This window comes from Silurus meridionalis, chromosome 3, assembly GCF_014805685.1.
Source record: "Silurus meridionalis isolate SWU-2019-XX chromosome 3, ASM1480568v1, whole genome shotgun sequence".
Classification (NCBI taxonomy): Eukaryota; Metazoa; Chordata; class Actinopteri; order Siluriformes; family Siluridae; genus Silurus; species Silurus meridionalis.
The window spans coordinates 7896800-7919680 of record NC_060886.1 but is presented as its reverse complement, the minus strand read 5'-3'; the positions used below and the strand labels follow the sequence as shown (position 1 = coordinate 7919680).

Here is a 22881-nt window from a genome sequence, read left to right as displayed (position 1 = left end):
ATTCGTACACTAGATGCCCATTGTCTAGTATATTACTCTCAACTGCCTATTGTACTTTTGCTCTGAAATTGCATTGTAGTATAGGGATGTAGTGTAAGTAAATTGTGATATATGAATTGAAAGTAGATTTGACTTCACTGTGGATGAAGTGATTCAACAAAAGAAATGAGTCAGTCAGTCTGTCAAGATGAGATGAGATGAGACAAGAAGAATAAATCCTGAATCAGTGTGCTGACGCTCTTACCACCTCCTAAACACCTCCACGAGCTGTATATATATATATATATATATATATATATATATATATATATATATATATATATATATACACACACACACACACACACACACACACACACACACACATTTTATATATATATATATATATATATATATATATATATATATATATATATATATATATATATATATATATTCACATATATCCCTCTCTCTCTTTCTCACCCTCCTTTGCTCTACATCGCCCTCCCCCTCTCCCTCCCTCTGTCTGGGTTTCGGTATCTTCTCCTCGCTGGAGTGCTCATGGACTTATTAGTACTCAGACAGTGAACTTGAACTCTTTCCGCATGTGGAGTTTGGTGCTCATGGACGCGCTTGACGCTTGTAGAAGTCTCCGAGGATGGAGGAAGACAAAGCAGAAAACACTTCGGGATTAACAAACGCTGTGACGCCTCGGATACAGGTTTGTACTCCGTCTTTCGTGTCAATCCGAGTTAATGAAGTCATTCTACTGAGTTAATTTAGTGCCTGAAACGCGCAATCACTTGCGCAATCAAGTGCGCGTTAATCCAAGCTTTATCTATTGCATAGAACACGTTGCTTTATAACAATAAAAACAAACAAACAAAGAAATACACACACAAACAGCAGGGTTTGTGCACGTTTAGTTTGCTTCTCTAAGCAGCTCCAGTTAATTTTTGTGCCTTTAGTGTTACCTGGTTTTCCCTGGTGAAAAAAGCAGCAAAACCCCCCTACAGTGTTTAATGGTTTTAATAGAAAATGTAATGATACAATGCTTTGGGTCTCTACTGGGAATCTTTTGCCTCCCACTGGTGCATTTAATTGTCTAGTGGATACAGTTGAGGACCAACAACTATGGCAAGTTCTAGATCACATTTTGGTTCCTTCTGGACACCAGTAAAGTCCATTACAACATCATTGAATATTCCAATTCCAGTGAGTTTCTAAAACGCTTTATTTCGTTATGGTTTGCATTAGTGCAGGTTTTTTGTGCAATGAAACTTTTAGTACAATGAAAACACGAAAACAATCTCATTTAAATGAGAATAGTGTCCAGTACCAAATACAGCGATTTAATCTATAAGTCATACATCCATATGCCTGCAATATCAGTGATCTTTAATAAGAGACATGAAATTGCTCATTATTTATCAAGTTTTTTCAAACTGGGCTGCAGCTGACTTACTGACAGTCAGGATATTATGTAGGTATATCCTGGTAGGTCAGTTTGCTTCTCAGTTACACTTGTTCATCAACCTGAACATATGCTCACAAAGAGAGGTCCTGCCAAAGTCTTTTAACTAAAAAACATAAAACATGTTGTTACATTTTAAATTAGAAATGAAGATTTGTGTCAAATAAATTTTCCCCTGTGATTCCTAATGTACCTTGAATAATCTTTAGAAATCTTTGTACTTATTTCATAATTGTTCTATATTGGTGGGTTATGTTACAAATTTTTAAGCAATTATTTATACAAAAAATGTATTAGACAGAAATAAAAAACTCAAATTTTTAAATGAGTAATGTCCAGGAAAATGTTGAATGATCTTATACTTTGTTTATTGTAATTTGATAATAAGATATATTAGGACATAAGATAAAAAGTATATTGCTAAGACGATTTAGCAGTGTATACATGAGTTATTAGGATTTATAGCTATATATTAGGATTATTAAATTGAATTAAAGTGACCCGGCTGTTTAAGTATGAAAAATCAATAATAAGTATAATAATTTGTAGTGTTTTGTGACCTCCAAACTATAGCCTATTCCAGTATTTAGATGATACCACTACTTACCTTCTAATGTACTCAGTCTGATTGTGTGCACAGTTTATGTGGTCAAATTTTGTTCTATTGAATTATAATTTATTACTATTATTACTTTTAAACTCAAAATAGCCTACTCACTTACACTACTCTTGCATGAGTTCATCATACTATGCATTAAACATGTTTTTTGGCTCTTCCTTGTTTAATCACATCCATCAGTTGAGTTTCTTTATAAAGTAATAAGTGAGTAATAGGATATATTTTCACAAAATATGACCTGTCAGTCAAAAATGTGGTTTAAATCTTATTAGCCAACCACATGCATCCATCACTTTTCTCTTTCATTTTGTGGATTGATCTGCTTTCTTTGCTTGGTAGGTTTTTTTTTAGCAGTAACTGCATTCTTTATTTAAATCAGCTCAAGAGATTACAAGGTGAAAAGGAGTGATTTAATATAGCTGTGTTTTGCCTGCATTCATTCCTCCTCATTTAAGACGCGTACGTTTAGACGGGTCAAAAGCTCCAGATTATAAAAAAGATTATACTCGGAGCACGTAGTTCGAATTGCTGGCATTTAGAGATTAACTTTAAATGTTTGCATGTGCCTTGTGAAGAACAATTGGTTGAAAAAGCTGTCTATTAACATTTCAACAAGTTAAACTCAAACGGAATGTCTACAACAAAACCAAAGGTAGTGATCGTGGTTTTGAATGTAGTTGACATTAGCACTGTTTTTCCATTACGTGTGTGTTCGTGTGCGTGTTCTCCTGAAGGCCACATCTGTAGCATTGCATTGCAGTTAGAATAAAATCCAAATGCAGGAAAGGACACACCTCTCTTATCACAGACAGATTCCATGGACACTACCATTGTGTGGGTGCAGGTGGAATAAAATAATAAATGAGATCTTTGGTACTGAATTAGCACAAAACACCATTTTGATACTGACATCATAATGTCAATGATGGCACCACTTGAGTGTAATGTAATGTGTTCTCTTTGGCCATAATGTTGATGATGATGTTGTTCATCAATTTCCAACAACTGTTTGTAGTCTTGAATGAAGTGATTTATGGTGGATAATAACATAAATTAACTAATCAGTACGTAAACTTTTCTGTAATTATTTATGATCTGAAATTATATATATATATATATATATATATATATATATATATATATATATATATATATATATATATTTCTGTTTGATATATATATATATATATATATATATATATATATATATATATATATATATATATATATATATGTTGTATCAGATTGGTAGTGAATAAAGTACATCGTTCCTGTACTTGAAAATCAAAAGCCCCTTTATAAACTATCAGTTCTTTAGTTTATATAGTGTATATTTTAATAACTGATGCAGTTCAGTGTTTTGTTCTCCTGCACATCAGACCTTTTTAATAAGAGAATTTTCTATAGTTACAAGTGCATGGTGAGAGAACCTATACTCCATACACATCAGAGGAACCATGATGTTTTGCTTGTGCTCATTTAACAGGTATTAATTTCAAAATAGTGATGAATGGCATGGTTTTCTGAAATGTAGTGGCGTAAAAGTGGCGTAAGAAGTACTTGAGGAATGTGCTAAAGAAGAATAATAAAGTATAAATACTCTGTTTCTGGTTACCACTTCTTTAGATTAAGAGGATTGCACATCAGTGTTTCCCAGTCTAATCTTCCAGGACCCCATGGTTTTTGCTCTAAATCAGCTTTCACACTGAAACACTGGTATATTTGCATTGCAGCTGAAACCTCAACTTCTCCTTGTCTCTGAACACCCAGAAAATAGCATATGCAATAATCGTATCTGAATAAACAACTTTTTCCGTGAAAATAGTGCTTTAGCTTTGAACTTCAAATATCTTACTTTTTACTAAACTACATTTAGCAAAATCAGTCGTTCCTTTTTATTTACGAGTGGATAAAAACGTAACTGTTTAATCACACATCCAGCCACCAATCAGAGAAGAGCGTGTTCTGTTTGGAACTTGTTTTGATTGCTGCTTGGTGGTATCTACTTATCACCGACATACTGTACAGTTCTGCATCAGTTCAACAGCAAGCAGAACATTTAGAGAGTAATAACTAATGAAAGAAACTCCTGACTCGAACTCATCACAACACCCATGGTCTTATTTGCGCAGTTGTTTTTTTTTAAATAGTTGAAAAGAAGGTTTTGGGCTCATGATCATTTAAAAAAAATATCAATAAGTGTTTGAGTCATTAATATCATTCTATTAATAGATAAGAAATAGAAAGAGTAACTTTAAAGTCTTTTCACATTAACTGAGTTGATTAAGCAAAGAGTCTTGTGATAAAAATTTTAATAGGAACATTATAGCCATAATAAATCATAGTGCTTTGGCTACTTAAACATTTGAAAGTATTTTACAAAGTGTATCTCTACTTTAACTCAGAACATAGTTTGTGTATTTTGTCCACCACTGCATCTAAATCAGGGCTTCCGAGTGCAATCCTCTATTACCACTAGTGATATTCTCTACATCATCCTTCAACATTAAATCATGATACATATGTATCGGGATCCCAAATGTATCTCAGTCTGTTTGTCTCTGAGGACTGGGCTGGGAGACACTGCCCCAGGCAGTAGATGAACGACCTTTGGAGACCCTTTCCTCTCAACTGCGAGGCTGAGCATGGCACGTTAGACAGCCTGGAGTGCTGGTGAAAAATGGTCGGAAATGCCTTTCTCAGCAGGAAACCGTAAACTGTGGCTCTAAATTTGGGAAAGTGACGACAGCATTTTGTAAAAAGGAAGCGTAGGAATTTCGAAACCACCCAGAACAAAGAGATCAGATGCATTATGTATCATTAACCAGTGTCAATTTTACACTGTATATGTTTTATGTTATACTGCAGAATGACCAAATTGAATGGTTTGGAAATTGTGGAATTACAAACATTTAAACTGTAGACATGTAACTATATAACAATGTCAAACATCCAAGCAATTATCATGGATCATTCAACTCTTACCCATTATGTCCTTACACTGTTCAAACTAAGTGCAGAAATACTGTGAGAATTTTTCAATTATTTTACTTTAGATGACATGAATTTACTGCGAATAAAATGTAATGTAATGTTGGTTGATGCTGACCATAATATTCTTATGTGCTATTTGAACATCCCATTGCACAGTTAGTCCCTATTTCTTCCACTCTTCTGGGCAGATGTTCCATCTAGATTTTGGCTTAAATTTGTGCTTGTGGAGATTTGTGCTCATTCAGCCTCTAGAGTGTTTGAAAAGTCAGGTACTGATGTAGATGAGGAGGCCTAGGGTGCTGTCAGCATTCATTCCAAATGTGTTTAGTAGGGTTGAAGTCAGAGCAGTATAGCAGGCCTCTTAAGATCTTTCACGCCAACCCATGTACACCATATTGTCCTAGAGCTGTATTTGTGCACAGAGGCATTGTCATGCTGGAACAGGTTTGGGTCTCCAAGTTCTAAGGGTAATGTAGTGCTACCACATAAAATAAAACATCCTATAAAACATCCCATACAAGTATGTGCATCCAACTTTGTTGTAACAGATTGGGGAAATACAGCATATAGCGGAAAAAGCCATGTGTCCCAATACTTATGTCCATATATTGTAGTGTAGCTATGATGAGGTTAGCATTATATTGCATGAATTGAAATGCAAGTAAATTTACTGTTGTATTAAACCTCATCTGAATGACATAATGTTAGCAAAGTTTCTATGGTTATAAATATAGCTGGCTAAGTTTTGAGGCTTTACATTTTTCAAGTAAAGGAAGTGAAGGGGTAGCAGTTTGGCACTGTGGGAACTGCCTGTTTTAATCATTACTCATTTGCACAAAACTGTATTGAGGTGTTGTTGTAGATTCTTTTCCATTGCTAATGGACCGGACATGTGAACATTAGCAGCTATGAGTGATTGCAGGATAAGGAAGTTAGGGTGTAGGTACTGTACTATTTTATGCATGGCTTTAGGAGTAAAATACCAGTTATGAGGTGAGAATTTTCTGTTTTAACAATACTGTAGCAAGCTATGAAGTACAAGAGACTCAAACACTTTCTTTTACCTCAATAAAAAAAGTAATTATTCAAGTACATAACAGTTGACCGTTTATCCATGATATCGAAGGAGTCTCTAGTCTCAGCTCGTTGTAACTGTCACTGTGACAAAGAGACACTATATGTCTAAACTCGCATGGTGTAGACTCCTGTATGAATACTACATTATGTTGCTGTTAACTTTTAGGGAAATTATTATGAAAATTTGGTGAATATAATACATATTCTGGTCTGTTGTTTTTATTCGGGTGTTCCTTTTATCACTGTTCCTTTTATCACTTCGGCTACTGCAGCTATAACATCATTCCTCTAACCAATGGTTCCTCATTTGGGGTTAATAAACCAATACAGTACACAGCTTATCATTTTACAAAGTATACAATCTTTTATAGACCTTCCAGACAGTTACAATGAGCTGATACTAGAGAATCCATTCCATAAATGTTAAATAGATTCATGCATATCCATTTTTCTTGAATTAATTTCAATGCATTTTGAAAATCTGTTTATTATTAGCATTGCTTTATCAGCCGTATACTGTGACAGAACAGATACTTTAGACACATCAAATTGGAAAAAGCACATTAATAACGTCTTCAACATTTTTCAGGTCAAGGACCCCTTGAGGCGATAGAGACATGAGGCAGGGACCCCCTGATTTAAAATGCCCCAAACATAGCCACTGATATGAATAGAAACTGCAATCTATTAAAATAAAACAGAACAACTTTAATAAATTGTCATTTTTACTGCAAAACATGTTTGTTTTGCAGTAAAAATGACAATTTATTAAAGTTGTTCTGTTTTATTATAATAGATTTGCAGCTTCATACATTTTCCTTTTACTGTCAGGTGGACAATTATACATTTACATGAACATCAGCTTTACGTTTAATAGAACTTTAATGTAATAATTACAATATATATTTTTTATTCAATATTTTATCTTCGATGTTTTTACCCTTTTTTTTTTTGTAACAAAAATTGTGATTCAACATTAATTAGCGGACCCCCTGCAGTACTGCCACAGACCTCCTGTTAAAGACTCGTGATTTATTTGGATGATTATCAGGGTGTTAATTACAGAAAATTAATCAACACCTAAACAATCAGAATCTATACTGCATAAGACCTACAGTGAAACCTAAAAGTATTCACAGCACTTCACCATTTCCACATTTTGTTAGAGTATGTTACAGTATGTTACAGCCTTATTCCAAAATAGATTAAATTCATTATTCTCCTCACAATTCTACAAACAATACCCTATAATGACAACGTGAAAGTTTGTTTGAAATCTTTGCAAATGTATTAAAACTAAAAACATTTTAATAAGTATTCAGTCTTTGCTCAATACTTTGTTAAAGCACCTTCGACAAAAATTACAGCCTCAAGACCTTTTTGAGTTTGATGCTACAAGCTTGGCAAACCTATTGTTGTGCAGTTTCTCACATTCTTCTTTTCAGAACCTCTCAAGCTTCATCAGGTTGGATGGGGCGAGTCGGTGCACAGCCATTATCAGATCTTTCCAGAGATGTTCAATCAGATTCAAGTCTGGGCTCTGGCTGGGCCACAGGTACCTTTTGGCAAACTCCAGGTGGGGTGTCATGTGTCACGAATCATTCCATCGGGTTCTTGGTCACCTTCCTGACTATGGCCTTTTGCCCCAGATCACTCTGGCTGCTCGCTCTAGAAAGAGTTCTGGTAGTTTAAAACGTTTTCCATTTACAGATGATGGAGGCCACTGTGCTCATTGGGACCTTCAATGCTACAGAAATCTTTTTGTACCCTTCCGCAGATCTGTACCTTGATACTATCCTGACTAGGAGATCTATAGTCAATTCCTTGGACTTCATGGCTTGGTTTGTGCTCTGACATGCACTGTTAACTGTGGGACCTCATATAGACATGTGTGAGGTAAAACATGTCCAATCAACTGAATTGACCACAGGTGGACTCCAATCGAGTTGTAGAAACATCTTAAGGATGATCAGTGGAAACAGGATGCACCTGAGCTCTATTTTGGCAAAGGCTGTGAATACTTATGTACATGTGATTTTTTTTTGGTATTTTATTTTTAATAAATTTGCAAAGATTTTAAACACAGTTCTTTCACGTTGTCATAATGGGGTGGTGTTCGTAGAATTTTTGAGGAAAAGAATGCATTTAATTAATTTTGGAATAAGGCTGTAATATAACAAAATGTGGAAAAAGTGAAGCGTTGTAAATACTTTCCGGGTGCACTGTATGGTATGAATATACATTTGAATATGACAATGAATATTATATTACTATATGAAGAGGTGTGAGTTTTGACTTAAAGTTAATTTATTAGTTCTTGTTTTTAGACTTCTTGAAACTAGTCTGTGTTCATAAAACAACTGTTTAATCACAGTTTAAGACAGAAACCTTAGTCACTTGGTGAGTAACGCTGCCGTAGAAATTTCCCATCTTCTCACTCACTTCTGCTTCCTTCATGCCGGCACACCTGATTAAGCTTCGCAGACATTTTATGAGTTGAGTCAGGTGTTTGAGTGTGGGTGTGGAATGTATTCGAGTATGTGGGGTTGAGTTGAACGTCTAACTTTGCTGCGAAAATGAATTCTAAACATGAGCTCACTTTTCCAGTCATATGTGCTTCTTACCCAAAATGTTATCACAAAGTTGGAGGCTCAAATTGTGTAGAATATCTTTAGCTGCAGTAGCATTTCAGTATGACAATACCCCTGTGCACAAAGCCAGCTCCATGACGATATAGTTTATATGATTTGGATTAAAAGATCTTCAGTAAACTGCTATTAAATGCTGACCTCAACCCTATTGAACAAATGAATTGGAACATTGACTGCACCCCAGACTTGAGTACACTTAACTAGATCTTTGTTCCAACTCAAACTGTACATATAATCAAGACAAGTAAGACAACTCGACTTATATCCAAAACTTGTCAAGAATAAACAAATTAAATAAGTTTACAAAACGTAATGGGTATGTCATTTTTTTTGTGTGTGTGTGTACACGTATTAGAAAGGTGTTGGGACACTACAAACTGGCAGAACAGCTTCTATGCACCTTGGCACAGACTCTACAACTATCTGGAACTCTACCAGAAGGATGAACAGCATTCTTATTCCCTTAGTTGGTGTTTCAGTGACGGTGGTGGTGGAGTGCTCTGTCTTTACACATCACTCCAAAATCTCCAGTCTGGCTGGATCTGGAGGCTATAGTGGTAGGTCATCAGAGCCACCAAGGCCTTCTCTACTGGCTTAAACTCAAAATCAGTGACTTCCATTTTAATGTATTTTCGTTTATGAATATTTATTAAATTATTCTCAATAGTCTGTTCTCTTCATTTCATAGCAAGTCTTTTAGGTGTGCTGCTGCAAGTCCAGAAAAAAACATAATGCACAGAAAAATGCACATAAAACCCAGAGTCATTTTTTTTAGAGATTAATATTGATGGAGGTGATGTATGCAGGTGGTGCAGCTGTGGTTGCAGTGAAACTAGACTTGTTGAATTGTGTTCATTGGTTTTCTTACTTCAGTACTGCGTCTCTCTATAATATTGATGGTTTCTATATCCGTAGCATCATAATGAAGGTATTAAGAGGTGGATTGATTCAGGAACAGTAGGACACCATGAAGTCCTAGGTGTGAAATGCACAACTTGCCGCTGAATGGCTATGATTGTCATAGCATATTATTTACATCATTTTCATCCTATCCAAACTATTCACTAAGCCCCTGTGCCCTGTGAATGGGGGCAGAGTCATTTCTGTATAGATTACTCCCATCAGGATAGAGGCACCTTAAGTGAACAAAAAAGTTCTCAGTGTTGATTTTTTTAGACTACGCTTATATCCTCTTTATTGCCATATTCCATTCATTCATTCAGTAAGATACTTTAGGCCATGGAGCTGTTGAATTCTCAGATCTGATTGGCCAAAAGATGCTTTTCTGTGTCAGTTTCTAAAACAGTAGCTGTAAAAGTAGGTTTGTATTTATGGGCCCATTTTAATACATTATTGTATCTATAGTCGCAACTTACACAGTGACATATATAGCGAATATATACCATATAATACAAGCCATTGTAACGGTCCATGGGAAAATGTTCAGGAAATAAACTGATTGTTTTCGAGCAGCTGTTTATGATATAAGTGGTAACAGGAACTACCTTGTTTGACAGACTTTACACAACACTAAATGCACCTATAAAAGGATTCAGGATACAATCTAATGTACTGCATAAATATAGCAAAAAATGCTAGTGTTAGAAAAATCTATGTGGAGAAAAAAGAGAAAAGAAATATGTTGCTTTTATTCAGCATACTGTAGGAGGAAAAGTTTGTGGACAAATGACTGTAAGACACATTTCATTCAACATAAAGATCTCATTTGCTGTTATAATACACTCCAGTTTTCTGGGAAGATGTTCCACCAGATTTTGGAGTGTGCTTGTGGAGATTTGTGCTCATTCAGCCAAAGGTGTTCAATTGGGTTGAGGTCAGAGATCTTAAACAGTTTACTGTTTACTCAAGATATTAGACTTCAACCCCTTTAAACTATATTTTCATGAAGCTGGCTTTATGCACAGGGACATGCCATTGCCATTGCCAAACCAAGCCATATAGTGTATGAAAGCAGCAGTGTCTGTTCTGTTGTTCACATACTGTAAGCCAACATCTGTAATGTAATCTGCAATGTGTTGCAGAATCTGCTAAAGAAAAAAAGAGATTATTATTTATTTAGTTTTTTATTTAGTGATGCCCTGAATAAGTTTATTCACATAGTCCAACTTATGCAAATAAACCAGGTCAGGTTACACACATTCATACTGTGTGTTTTTACCTGGAGGATCAACGATTGTTCCTATGTTTAGTAATAGACAGTTATGATAATTCAGGTTGATATATATTGTTCTTCATTTGTTTATTTATTTATTTTCTAGCATTGCCTTTTAGAATATACATAAGATATGGAAGATAACTGCAAGATGATTCATTCTTCCAAAAAAATTTCACCAATCACATTGTTCCAAAATGTATACCTTCAAGACCTTTCCACACCTTAATGTATTATTTTGACAATTATTAAACATTTGTACCAGTTGGGACCTGAGGAGTCCCTGATTTGTCCTAGGTGGGAAAATATGAATCCAAAAACATGTTGCCATTGACAGAATTAGTATCATTTGCATAAGATGCTAGAAAACCAAATAATGCAGTTCCTGGAGAATAGAGTTCCTGGAGATCTTTCTTAAAAAGAATGGGAAGATTTAATTTAATAGCATTTAAGTGTTCATGAAGTACATTACCTGGGGAAGAAAGTTTTCTTGTGCCTGGCTGTCCTGGTGCTCGGTGCTCTGTAACGCCGGCCAGATTGCAAAAGTTATAAAACTATATGGCGTAGATGTGAGGGATCCAGAGTGATTTTCTGAGGCTTATTTCTCACTCTGGATGTATGCAGGTCTTGAAGGTTGGGCAGGGAGGCACCAAAACCTCTGATAATCTGATTATGTGGCTGAGCCGAACAGTTGGTCATAACGATTCAGTATCAGAATGTATTTATTGATGAAGACTTCAAAGCACTTTTGTAAATGTGAATTGTCTATGGATTCATGAACACCTCTCACAAAACACAGGAGCGGTTGTTCATCTAGGTAACAGCACACATTATAAAGAATCAAGCCTGTGAAAAACTTTGAACTGGTTTTGTAATTTGTGAAAATTCTGATATTATTGTGTCTTGTGGACAAAATATTAAATATCTGTAATGTAAATTCTGTATTCAGAGCAGGACTATACATAAAAAAAAATGTTATGATCTCTGATAAATTTTTTAATCATTAACATTTTGTCGCTTCTGCAAAGCCTATGTAAAATTATGACCTAAGCTGTAGCTAGCTTTGTGTTAGGTTAAAACTATAAGAACAGGTTCACAGGTCTGTCCTTGGTGTTTTTTCATCTTGATTTGGAGACCAAAGCCTTTTATCTGAGATAAACGGAGACCTGGCAACCCTAGTGTGATTTGATTCAGTGAGAGTATTGCTGTACATGAGTTAATTCTTTGTTATATACAAGCTGGCTGTATTTAAAAAAAAAATTTTTGCATACCTTATTATCATATTTCTAATGAATGGAAACCTTTTTGCGGGGATATTTCAGTCACACACCCTCAACCAGCAATTTTTTTTGTTCTTTAGTCTTTTTAATCACATAGGACCAAGCAAATAAACAAGTAAAAGTATTCCTTTCACAGTTCCAGTCTGAACAAACTGGTTTGAAAGCATCGTAAAATTGATCGAAAGGCTGCTTTTCTGCGTTCCAGTGTATAGCATAACTTCAACTAACTTTTCCTTTTGTTTTGCTTTAGCCAACATCAGGATTGAACTTCACTACGAATGGAGCTCTGGCTCCTCTGGTATTTCTGTAATCTAGCAAAACAAGGGCGTCTGTTAAATGTCATACATGTAAATTTACTTCAGTAAATATGATTGAGTTCTGCATATTCAGATGGACATTTCATATTATCCCTAGTAGTTTCCCACTTTAGTGTGTAGCTTGGTGCTTTATTGTAATGAACCAAAACTGTTTTCATTACCTTCCTCCTTTTCTGAGATTGTATTGCTTCAGTAAATATATGGGTACTAATCATTGACTAGAGATTTATGAGCACGGTTTATCATACCAGGACTTTATTAATTGTAACATTAATTCAGGTCATTATTAAAATGCCTGAAATTAACTGATTGAATTGTGGCAATTTTTATCATTGTGCAAATGTGTAATTTTTTTTTAATGATCTATATGTCTGTGACTGTGTGTGTGTGTGTGTGTGTGTGTGTGTGTGTGTGTGTGTGTGTGTAACTGAGCTAGAAAGCACCTGAGGCTTTTAAACAGATCAACCACACGTGCTTAATCATGAGGTGACACTTGTTCAGACTGTTTACAATCATGATTAGGTCATTTTCTCTTACTCATGTGATCATATTAACACTTTCAGACTTGTTTTTATTCCATATTCACTAAGAGATTACACTTGATGAGACACCTATCGAATGACATCTCATACACAGAGAGTGTCATATTTTATGTAAAGAGTGAAATAAGATAGGGCTATGCTGTTTTTAAAAATAATTAGCGATTATAGGGAATTATAGAGAATTATCAATATTTTAATTATTTTATTCCTCTTAAAGAGAAACAGTTTGCCATCAATTGCATTTGTTTTTAAATAATAAGACATCTCATTTTATTATCCTGTTATAGTTGCTTTTAATGATGTGCGTGAGCATCTGAGCAGTAAATTCGTTCCTGTTATTAGTTACATTATAGCAGCTCTAATGTCACAGTATTATCACCTCTTGGAAGGGAACAAGATAAAAAAAATACTGCTTGTTATGTTTTAGAGAAACCGCAAAGCACAAATCCTTCTCTATTCTGAAGACTTTCCCATAGTGAAAAATTGTATAACACTAGAAATTTTTCTACAATAAGTGTAAATAAAGTCAATCAATCTACTTATAATAAAGTTAACCAAATGATACAGTTTCATTTCTAAAATTAGAACTTATTTTTTCTCTCTATATATATTATTAGAATATATTGTTGACAATATTTATTTCCATTAAGTGTCGTAATATAATTCAGTTAAATTCAATTCAGTTCAGTAGACGTTGTCACTAAGCAGCTTTATAGTATTAACTAGACTCAGGATATCAGTTTGAAATGAAGTATTTGTCCCTGTAAATGTATCCTAAATGAGGAAGAGCCAATGGTTACGGTGGTGAGAAAAAAGCCCCTGAAACAACATTAAAAATAGAAAGCTTAGAGGAGCCAGACGCAAAACGGAACCCATCCTCATCTGAGTGTCACCAGTTAGTATAATTAGAAGTAAATCCCCTCTATAACTGTGCACTATATGGTGCAAAAGTACAATTGTGTAAGAAGGAAATTAATTATTAATTATAACATTTATTTATCAACTGTTCACTGATGGAGACTTTTTATTTTTTATTTTTAATAATAAAAAATACGGTTAAACTGGAACAACTTCTGAACAATCAAATGTTTAGCTGTGTTTGAGATCTTTTTGTGAATAATGTGCTATTAGTTTTTTTTTTACATGCATTGAGTTAACCTGAACTCTATTATTTAATAGAATATGTTACTTCATACAGATGTGTGTGATTGATTGATCTGCGTTTAAAACATCCAGTATAAAAGTACTGGCCTGCCAAATGGAAGCATTATATATATATATATATATATATATATATATATATATATATATATATATATATATATATATATATATATATATATATATATATATATATATATATATATATATATATATATATATATATATATTTAACTCAGGTGCTATTTATTTCTCCTGATCATCCTTGAGATGGTTCTACACCTTCATTTGAGTCCAGAAATGTTTGATTATACTGATTGGACTTAATTAGGAAAGCCAAACACCTGTCTATATAAGATCTTACAGATCACAATGCATGTCAAAGCAAATGAGAATCATGAGGTCAAAGGAACTGCCTGAAGAGCTCAGAGACAGAATTGTGGCAAGGCACAGATCTGACCAAGGTTACAAAAAAATTTCTGCTGCACTAAAGGTTCCTAAGAGCACAGTGGCCTCTATAATCCTTAAATGGAAGACGTTTGGGACGACCGTAACCCTTCCTAGAGCTGGCCGTCCAGCCAAACTGAGCTATCAGGGAGAAGAGCCTTGGTGAGAGAGCCAAAGAACCCAAAGATCACTGTGGCTGAGCTCCAGAGTTGCAGTCTGGAGATGGGAGAAAGTTGTAGAAAGTCAACCATCACTGCAGCCCTCCACCAGTCGGGGCTTTATGGCAGAGTGGCCCAACGGAAGCCTCTCCTCAGTGCAAGACACTAAAAAACACCTGAAGGACTCCAAGATGGTAAGAATTAAGATTCTCTGGTCAGATGAGACCAAAATAGAACCTTTTCGCCTTAATTCTAAGCGGTATGTGTGAAGAAAACCAGGCACTGCTCATCACCTGTCCAATACAGTCCCAACAGTGAAGCATGGTGGTGGCAGCATCATGCTGTGGAGGTGTTTTTCAGCTGCAGGGACAGGATGACTGTTTGCAATCGAGGGAAAGATGAATGTGGCCAAGCACAGGGATATCCTGGACAAAAACCTTCTCCAGAGTGCTCTGGACCTCAGACTGGGCCGAAGGTTTACCTTCAAACAAGACAATGACCCTAAGCACACAGCTAAAATAACGAAGGAGTGGCTTCACAACAACTCCGTGACTGTTCTTAAATGGCCCAGCCAGATCCCTGACTTAAACCCAATTGAGCATCTCTGGAGAGACCTAAAAATGGCTGTCCACCAACGTTTACCATCCATCCTGACAGAACTGAAGAGGATCTGCAAGGAAGAATGGCAGAGGATCCCCAAATCCAGGTTTGCAAAACCTGTTGCATCTTTCCCAAAAAAGACTCATAGCTGTATTAGATCAAAAGGGTGCTTCTGCTAAATACTTAGGACCATGTAATATTTCAGTTTTTCTTTTTTAACAAATCTGTAACAATGTCGACAATTCTGTGTTTTTCTGTCAATATAAGGTGCTATGTGTACATTAATAAGGAAAAAAAAGGAACCCTAATGATTTTAGCAAATGGCTGCAATATAACAAAGAGTAAAAAATTTAAGGGGGTCTGAATACTTTCCGTACCCACTATATATATATATATATATACAATATGACATATTTTCAGTTCACTTTTTTGTTATGTATATAATTCCACATGTGTTAATTCATAGTTTTGATGCCTTCAGTGTGAATCCACAATTTTCATAGTCATGAAAATAAAGAAAACTCTTTGAATGAGCAGGTGTGTTCAAACTTTTGGTCTGTACTGTATATATAATATATATAAACTTTTGGTCTGTACTGTATATATAATATATATAAACTTTTGGTCTGTACTGTATATAATATATATAAACTTTTGGTCTGTACTGTATATATATATATATAGTACAGACCAAAAGTTTGACACAAGGTGTGTCCAAACTTTTGGTCTGTACTGTACATATATACACACACAATGGAACCTCGATACTTTCGACCTTGACACTCGTGACCTCGAGCGGACCTTCTGCGTCTGCAACCTCTAAAGCGATGCTGCAGCACTCATGCGTCTGTTTTTTTTAAGCCAGCTTCTGCACATAACGCACATCACGAGGACTCAACTTCTTTGATCGACCCTTGTGAGATCTGTTCCAAGGGGAACCTGTCTTGGAAAATCTCTGTATGTCCCTGTCCACTGTTGTGATTTGCCAAATATACACACACTTACAAATGAATAGAGTTAAGCTTTAAGGATTTTGCCATCTATAAAAAAAAAACAGTCATCTACACCAGTGGTCCCCAACCCCCAGGTCACCGGCACCGGTCCGTGGGTCAATTGGTACCGGGCCGCACAGAAAGAATACATAACTTACATTATTTCCGTTTAATTTATTATCTAATTCTGAACGATGTTTTATTTTAGAAAATTACCGGATTCCGCCACATCTGTCTATGACTCAATCTTGATTCATGTCATGATGCCACGGTCACATGTCTTACCTACATCCACTACCTTCTTAAAGGGGCTGCTCCAGCCGCTAACACATAATACAACCCCGAAGCTAGCAAAATTAACAAAAAACATCACAGTGGATTCACGATTATTACTATATTTAGAAAATACCAGTTTTTATAGCGGTCGTATCATTTTATTTTGTATTTATCCACCACACCTTAAAGTGGCGCAAAAAAGGTTGGGGACCGCTGATCTACACAACAAGTCCATACAATATTTCAACTCTTCATCGCTCCGGAATCCAGCCCACACCATCTCCATACAAGTTTATTTTTCAACCATGACTCCTTTTCTTGATCAAACTGTATGCCGCATATGTGCGTGTGATGAAGCAATGTTTGTGAGATTTACCACAGTGTACTAGAGACAGGCCTGTGATTTTTTTCCCCCTCTACTCTCTCATTTAGGAATCAGGAGTGGTGTGTTTATGTATTTTGAGCAGAGGTGCTATTATGTAAAAGGGTGGGTTCCCAATAATTACTTCTCTTCACTCCGCTTGTAAATTTTTGTTGGACTGTTTCATGTGAAATTCCCTGTTGTGATGTAAGATATAACAGAGCAGGGATTACTGACATTGATGCATCAGTCAGATTTTGAGAAGAGAAACCCAAACTAGGGTCTGCAGGCAAAAGTCACCCATGGTAAACTTTGATTTGGCCCATCATGCCAAGAGAGGCAAAAAAGTGCCATTTGGAAAAAATAAAAAAAAAATTGGGATTGAACTCAATTGTACTATAAATTCAATTGTTTCTTACTGTGCAAAAAATAAGTGTTTTATATCTTAACTAGTGTTTCAGTAACTAGTACAAATAAATCTTTATTAGTTAAGCAGCTTACCGAGTCGTTTTTCAACAGCAATGATGAAACTGTAATAAATGGATATTTTGAGTTTTCTTAGCAAGTTTTTCCTTGCCACAGTCGCCACTGGCTCGCTCATTAGCCATAAACTTACAATTATAAGGAAAAAACTTATAGGCACTAAACTTATACATGTTTTATACAACTTTATAACCACTTTATTTCTGTAAAGCTGCTTCGAGACAGTTCATTGTTAAAAGTTCCATACAAATAAAAATGAATTATATTGGATTCTCTGTATTTATATTAAATTATGAAATCATAAATGAGAGTAACTGTGGCAACTTTTATTTGAATAAAATATTTAATATAATGCAACATTTATTTTTTGCCCACAGCCCTTAATGAAGTTAGATTTTTGGCCCTTCATAGGAACATGTTGCTCCTCTGTCTTACAGTGTGAGTGGATATTGTACTGCCATCTTTTGGTGAGTTTGTGCACTATATAGGCAGAGTTTTGTGGGAAATTGCGTTTTTTTTTTTTTTGATGGAGTAAATGTAAACTAATAATAATGAAAATCTAAGGTTTACAGGGTGTCTGGTGAGGACTACAGATTTGTACTTTGCCAGGGATCTAGGGTTAGGTTTAGGGTTAGTATGTAACAAAAAGTAAATTGAACATGAATCTTTACTTTAGCATGTGGTCAGATGTCAGGTTTGCAGGACAACCAAAGACCAGGTTCAACAATTGCGTGGGACTGTCTATATGCAGTACTGTGCAAAGGTTTTATGATTTTATAAAAGAAATTAACAAAAAAAAAAGAAAGAAAAAATTTGTAAAGTAAGAATGCTTTTAAAAATAAACAACATGGAAAGTAAATGGACAGAAAATAAATTGAAATCAAATCAATATTTGGTGTGACTACACTTTACCTGCAAAATAGCATCAATGCTTCTGAATATACTTGCTCATAGGTTTTGAGGTAACGCTGCAAGTAGGTTGGAGCGCTAATAATAGATCTTCTGTGGATGTAGGGTGCCTTAAATTTTTATATTTTCATTGACAGACTTTATGATTTTATGTTGAAGATACTTCTTAATGATATTGTCTGTTTGTTTGGGGTTGTTGTCCTACAAGTATCTGCCTGTATTCCTTAGCATTGAGTATACCATTAATCCTGACCAAATCTCTAACTCTATTTGTAGAAATAAGCCCCAAACTTACAAGGAACTGCCACCATGCTTCACCGTTGCCTGCAGACACTCATTATTGTACCACTCTACAGCCCTTTAGCAAACAATTCATTTTTTGCTACAGCCCACAATGTCAAAGTTTTGACTCATCAGTACAAAGCACCTGCTGCCATTTTCCTGCACCCCAGTTCCTATGTTTGTATGAATAGTTGAGTCACTTAGCATTGTTTTCATGTTGGAGATGTTTGTTTTTGCCCACAATTCCTCCATGAAGACCACTTCTGGTCTAACTTCTCTGGAGAGTACCTGGGTCCCACTGGTTTCCTGGCAGTTCTTTGATGGCACTGTTGGACATCTTTTCAATCTAAAAGGGAAGCAAGCATAATGTGTCTTTCATCCACTGCATTAAGTTTCCTTGCCGACCACTGCATTTCCTGTTTCTTTGTGCTTTTTTTAAAAGAGCTTGAACAGCACATCTGGAAACCTCAGATTCCTTTGAAATATCTGCCTGGAAGAGACCTTGCTGGTGCAAAATAACTTCCTTGTGTCTTGTTGCTGTGCTCAGGCTTGCCACGGTGATGAGATGAAATTGTTTTCTATGACCTCACCTTAGTAGCAGAGTTTGGCTGTTCCTCACCCAATTTAAACCTCTTTCTGAAAGAGAAACAGCTGTGGTTCAACCTACATATGAAATTGATGATCATTAGCACCTGACAGGTGTTAATAGATAGTTAATCGTACACCTGACTCTGATCATACAGAATCTCTGACCTTGTGCCACTGTGCCAAGTTTGGAAATGTACAAATTTAAAGTACGAATTTTTACATTTATTTTGTTTGCTCACTTTGCATTTTGTGAATTCATAATAATATTTTTTTAATATTTAAAATTTAAATATATATTTTAAGTATTTCTTTACACCTGCCTAAAACATTTGCACAGTACTGTATGTATAAAGATTACAAATTCTATACCCGAGATCTCTGCTATACAGCAAATCCCATATTTATTGTATTGTTATTATTTCCACTGAAACGACCTCAGTGTTGCACTCCATTGGAATGTACATATAAGTAGACATACACTATATAGAAAACAGTATTGGGACACCTGACTATAAGGTTCTCTCCCAAACTGGTTTCACGAATGTGGAGGCACACAATTTTATAGGTTGACTTTGTATGTGATAGCATGACTTTTTCCCTTCACTTCAACCTGTTCCATCATTATAATTCCCCTTTGCACCAAACCAGCTTCATAAATTGAAACACTGACTGCACTCCAGGTCTTTTCACATCACCTACAATATACCTGACTTTAGTAACACCCCTGTGGCTCACTGAGCACAAATCTCCACAGCACAATCCAAAATTTAGTCGAACATCATCCCAGAAGGGTGAAGGTTATTATAACAGCAAATAGGGATCAAATGTGGAATCTGAAGTTTAAAAAAAAAAATTTAATGGTCAGGTGTCTACAAACTTTTGTCCATGGTGTATCTTCACTTCATTCCACATACAGTCCATACTTTTTTCTGTTATCCAATTTTGGTATCCTTTAGATCATATTTGGATATTTTTTATTTTCTTTTTCTGTGTAAATACACTTTTTTGATAAATAAAAATTATTTTATGTCATTAGACAGTTGTAAAAATCATTTCTCTGCATGATGTGTATGGCTCTTAGTGTGTGAGTGGTAACATTTTTATGCATTTTGATTGATTAACATGAACAGGCAGCACTAAAGGTGCTACAGGTCTTTTAATTGCATTTTTCTGTGAAACTGTGAATAAAAAAAATACTGTTGTTTTTCTTCATTGGGATGGAAGAACATCAGTTCAGTTGTCTGTGTTAATCGTATTGCTAACCTGCTTGTGTTCTGAAGAATATACTGTGATATACTGAATAAAATGTTAAATTTTTTACCAATGAATTCTTTCATTTCATTAATAAAAGTTCAATGTTAACTGTTATTGCATCAAAAGCTGAAAGGCCAGTCAGTTGTTGGACGTTATAACCACTAACAAACGTAGAAGTTTCGCTATAGATTGACCAGATGAACTACATAAAATGTACTATTTTTTAAAGCTTTTTTAGAAGTGTGTCTAACTCAAGCTGTGTCAGGAGGCATGCTGTCTCAAAGTGCTGATTTTGCTTTTCAGGATGTGTGTGTGTGAGCTGTAGGCAGTGATGGAGATCAGGCCAAACTGCAGTAGTCACTGTGACTCTGAGTCCTGCTTCATCCATCCTGCAGTAAACAAGCAGCAGAGCTGGGACATCCTGCTGAGGCTCTGCTCTCTCTCTACGGTACACACACACACACACACACACACACACACACACACACACACACACACACACATACACAGGGGAACTATGAACAGTTATAATAGGGGCATGCAGGACAGAATTTTTGGGCCAGATTAATGTTTTTTTTTTTTTTATAAGAAAATTAAAAATATATATTGCTAGAGAATTATATATATATATATATATATATATATATATATATATATATATATATATATATATATATACAGTGGAACCCGTTATGTCGATGTCCTAGGGGTCGCCAAAAGCATCGAGGTAACCGATGATCGAGATAAACGAAAACAAAATGGCGGCAGTATATTAACATGCTTGAAATTTCTTTATGTACATGATGTGCGTTAATAAATGAGAATGTGCATGCACGTGTTTTTGGAGGGTTTTTTACACAACAGCGTTGCCGCGATTTGTTTGATGAAGGCATGCTATAAAATGTACATACGTTTGTTAACAACAAAAGGCATAAGTGCACCTACTAACAGCAGAGATTTACCAGTATACAATACAAACCACCGTCCATTCTCCATACAAACCTTTATTATATTCTCCAACATTATAAACACACAGATCGCTCAAAAAAAAAAAAAAAAACAGCGGCTGCACAGTGCCGTTTCACATTTAGTCCACATGTGGAAAAAAAAAAAAAAAACATAACTAAGTGTCTGAAAACTTATGACCATCAGGCTGAAGTAATCCGCACAAACACACAAAGCAAAGTGTCCGAAAAAGCCGACCGGCGGCACGGCGCGAAGCCGGAAAAAAAACCCGGAAGATCCAAAACCGAACCCGAAACCAAAAACGAGGGACAGAAAAGTCTCAAACGTGAACGGCCGAAGGGGGCGTGGCAGGTGCTTTCTCGGCCGCTTTCTCTGAAGCTCCCAGCTTCAACTCCTTACCGAGAGAGCCGTGCTCCTTACCGAGAGAGCCGTGCTCCTTACCGAGAGCCGTGCTCCTTACCCTGCTCGCGCGTGCGCTCTGTAAGGAGCACGGCTCTCTGTAAGGAGCGACGCCGCCGTAAGGAGTTGAAGCCGGAGCGCGCGCTCCGTTCATCGCATAACATTTAACAAAAAATGCATATGTGCACTTACTAACAGCAGAGATTCACCAGTATACAATACAACACCTGTAGTATCTGTAAGGTTTGATTTTTCCGCCACTTTCGCGAGTTCTTCTGCGGCTGCACAGTGCCGATCGACATAACTGACGTTAAAATTTCTTATTTTTCCCCCCCTTGTGCTCGAGATATCAGGGTTCCGCGACATAAAAAAAGTCGACATAACCGATAAAAAATGCGTAGAAAAAGCGAGAATTTGGCGGTTCCACTTCAAAAACGTCGACTTAATAGGGTTGTCGAGTTAACCGAGGGCGAGATAACCGGGTTCCACTGTATATATATATATATATATATATATATGTGTGTGTGTGTGTGTGTGTGTGTGTGTGTGTGTAGTTTTTACTTCTGAGCTTTCGAACGGGTGTCTCTATCCGTTCATTATGGTCTTTCTTTGTGTCGTGTACGCATGATCTCTTTTGAAGTAACCAAAAAGTGTTAATTTATTTACAGATCATAATATTATTTTACTATAATATTAATGGTTAACATGTTCATGCATGCAAGTTTAAAAGTATCAAATAAAAAAAAATAAGAAAGTAAAATCAAAGTGGTGATTTGGGGCTTCCTAGGGCCCTTTGTACGGTGGCTGAGAAGTGCAAAACACATTAACAAATCAGAAAACAAATTAACAAATTAGAATACACAATAACAAATTCGAAAACAAAATAAAAATTGCTA

General features: G+C 35.7%; 1 protein-coding gene across 2 annotated transcripts in view; it reads left to right on the top strand.

The window, feature by feature from the left end:
* Positions 1-530: 530 nt before the first annotated feature.
* The window catches only part of gpr156 (G protein-coupled receptor 156), a 41674-nt gene continuing 19323 nt past the window's right edge, over positions 531-22881 (top strand). The window contains exons 1-3 of one of the 2 annotated variants that reach the window (XM_046845756.1): positions 531-703; positions 9153-9354; positions 20924-21068. In XM_046845756.1, coding sequence (XP_046701712.1) covers positions 20952-21068 — 117 coding nt within the window. In that variant the 5' untranslated portion in view covers positions 531-703; positions 9153-9354; positions 20924-20951. The remainder of the gene's footprint in view (positions 704-9152; positions 9355-20923; positions 21069-22881) is intronic. The other variant, XM_046845755.1, reaches the window with a different exon arrangement.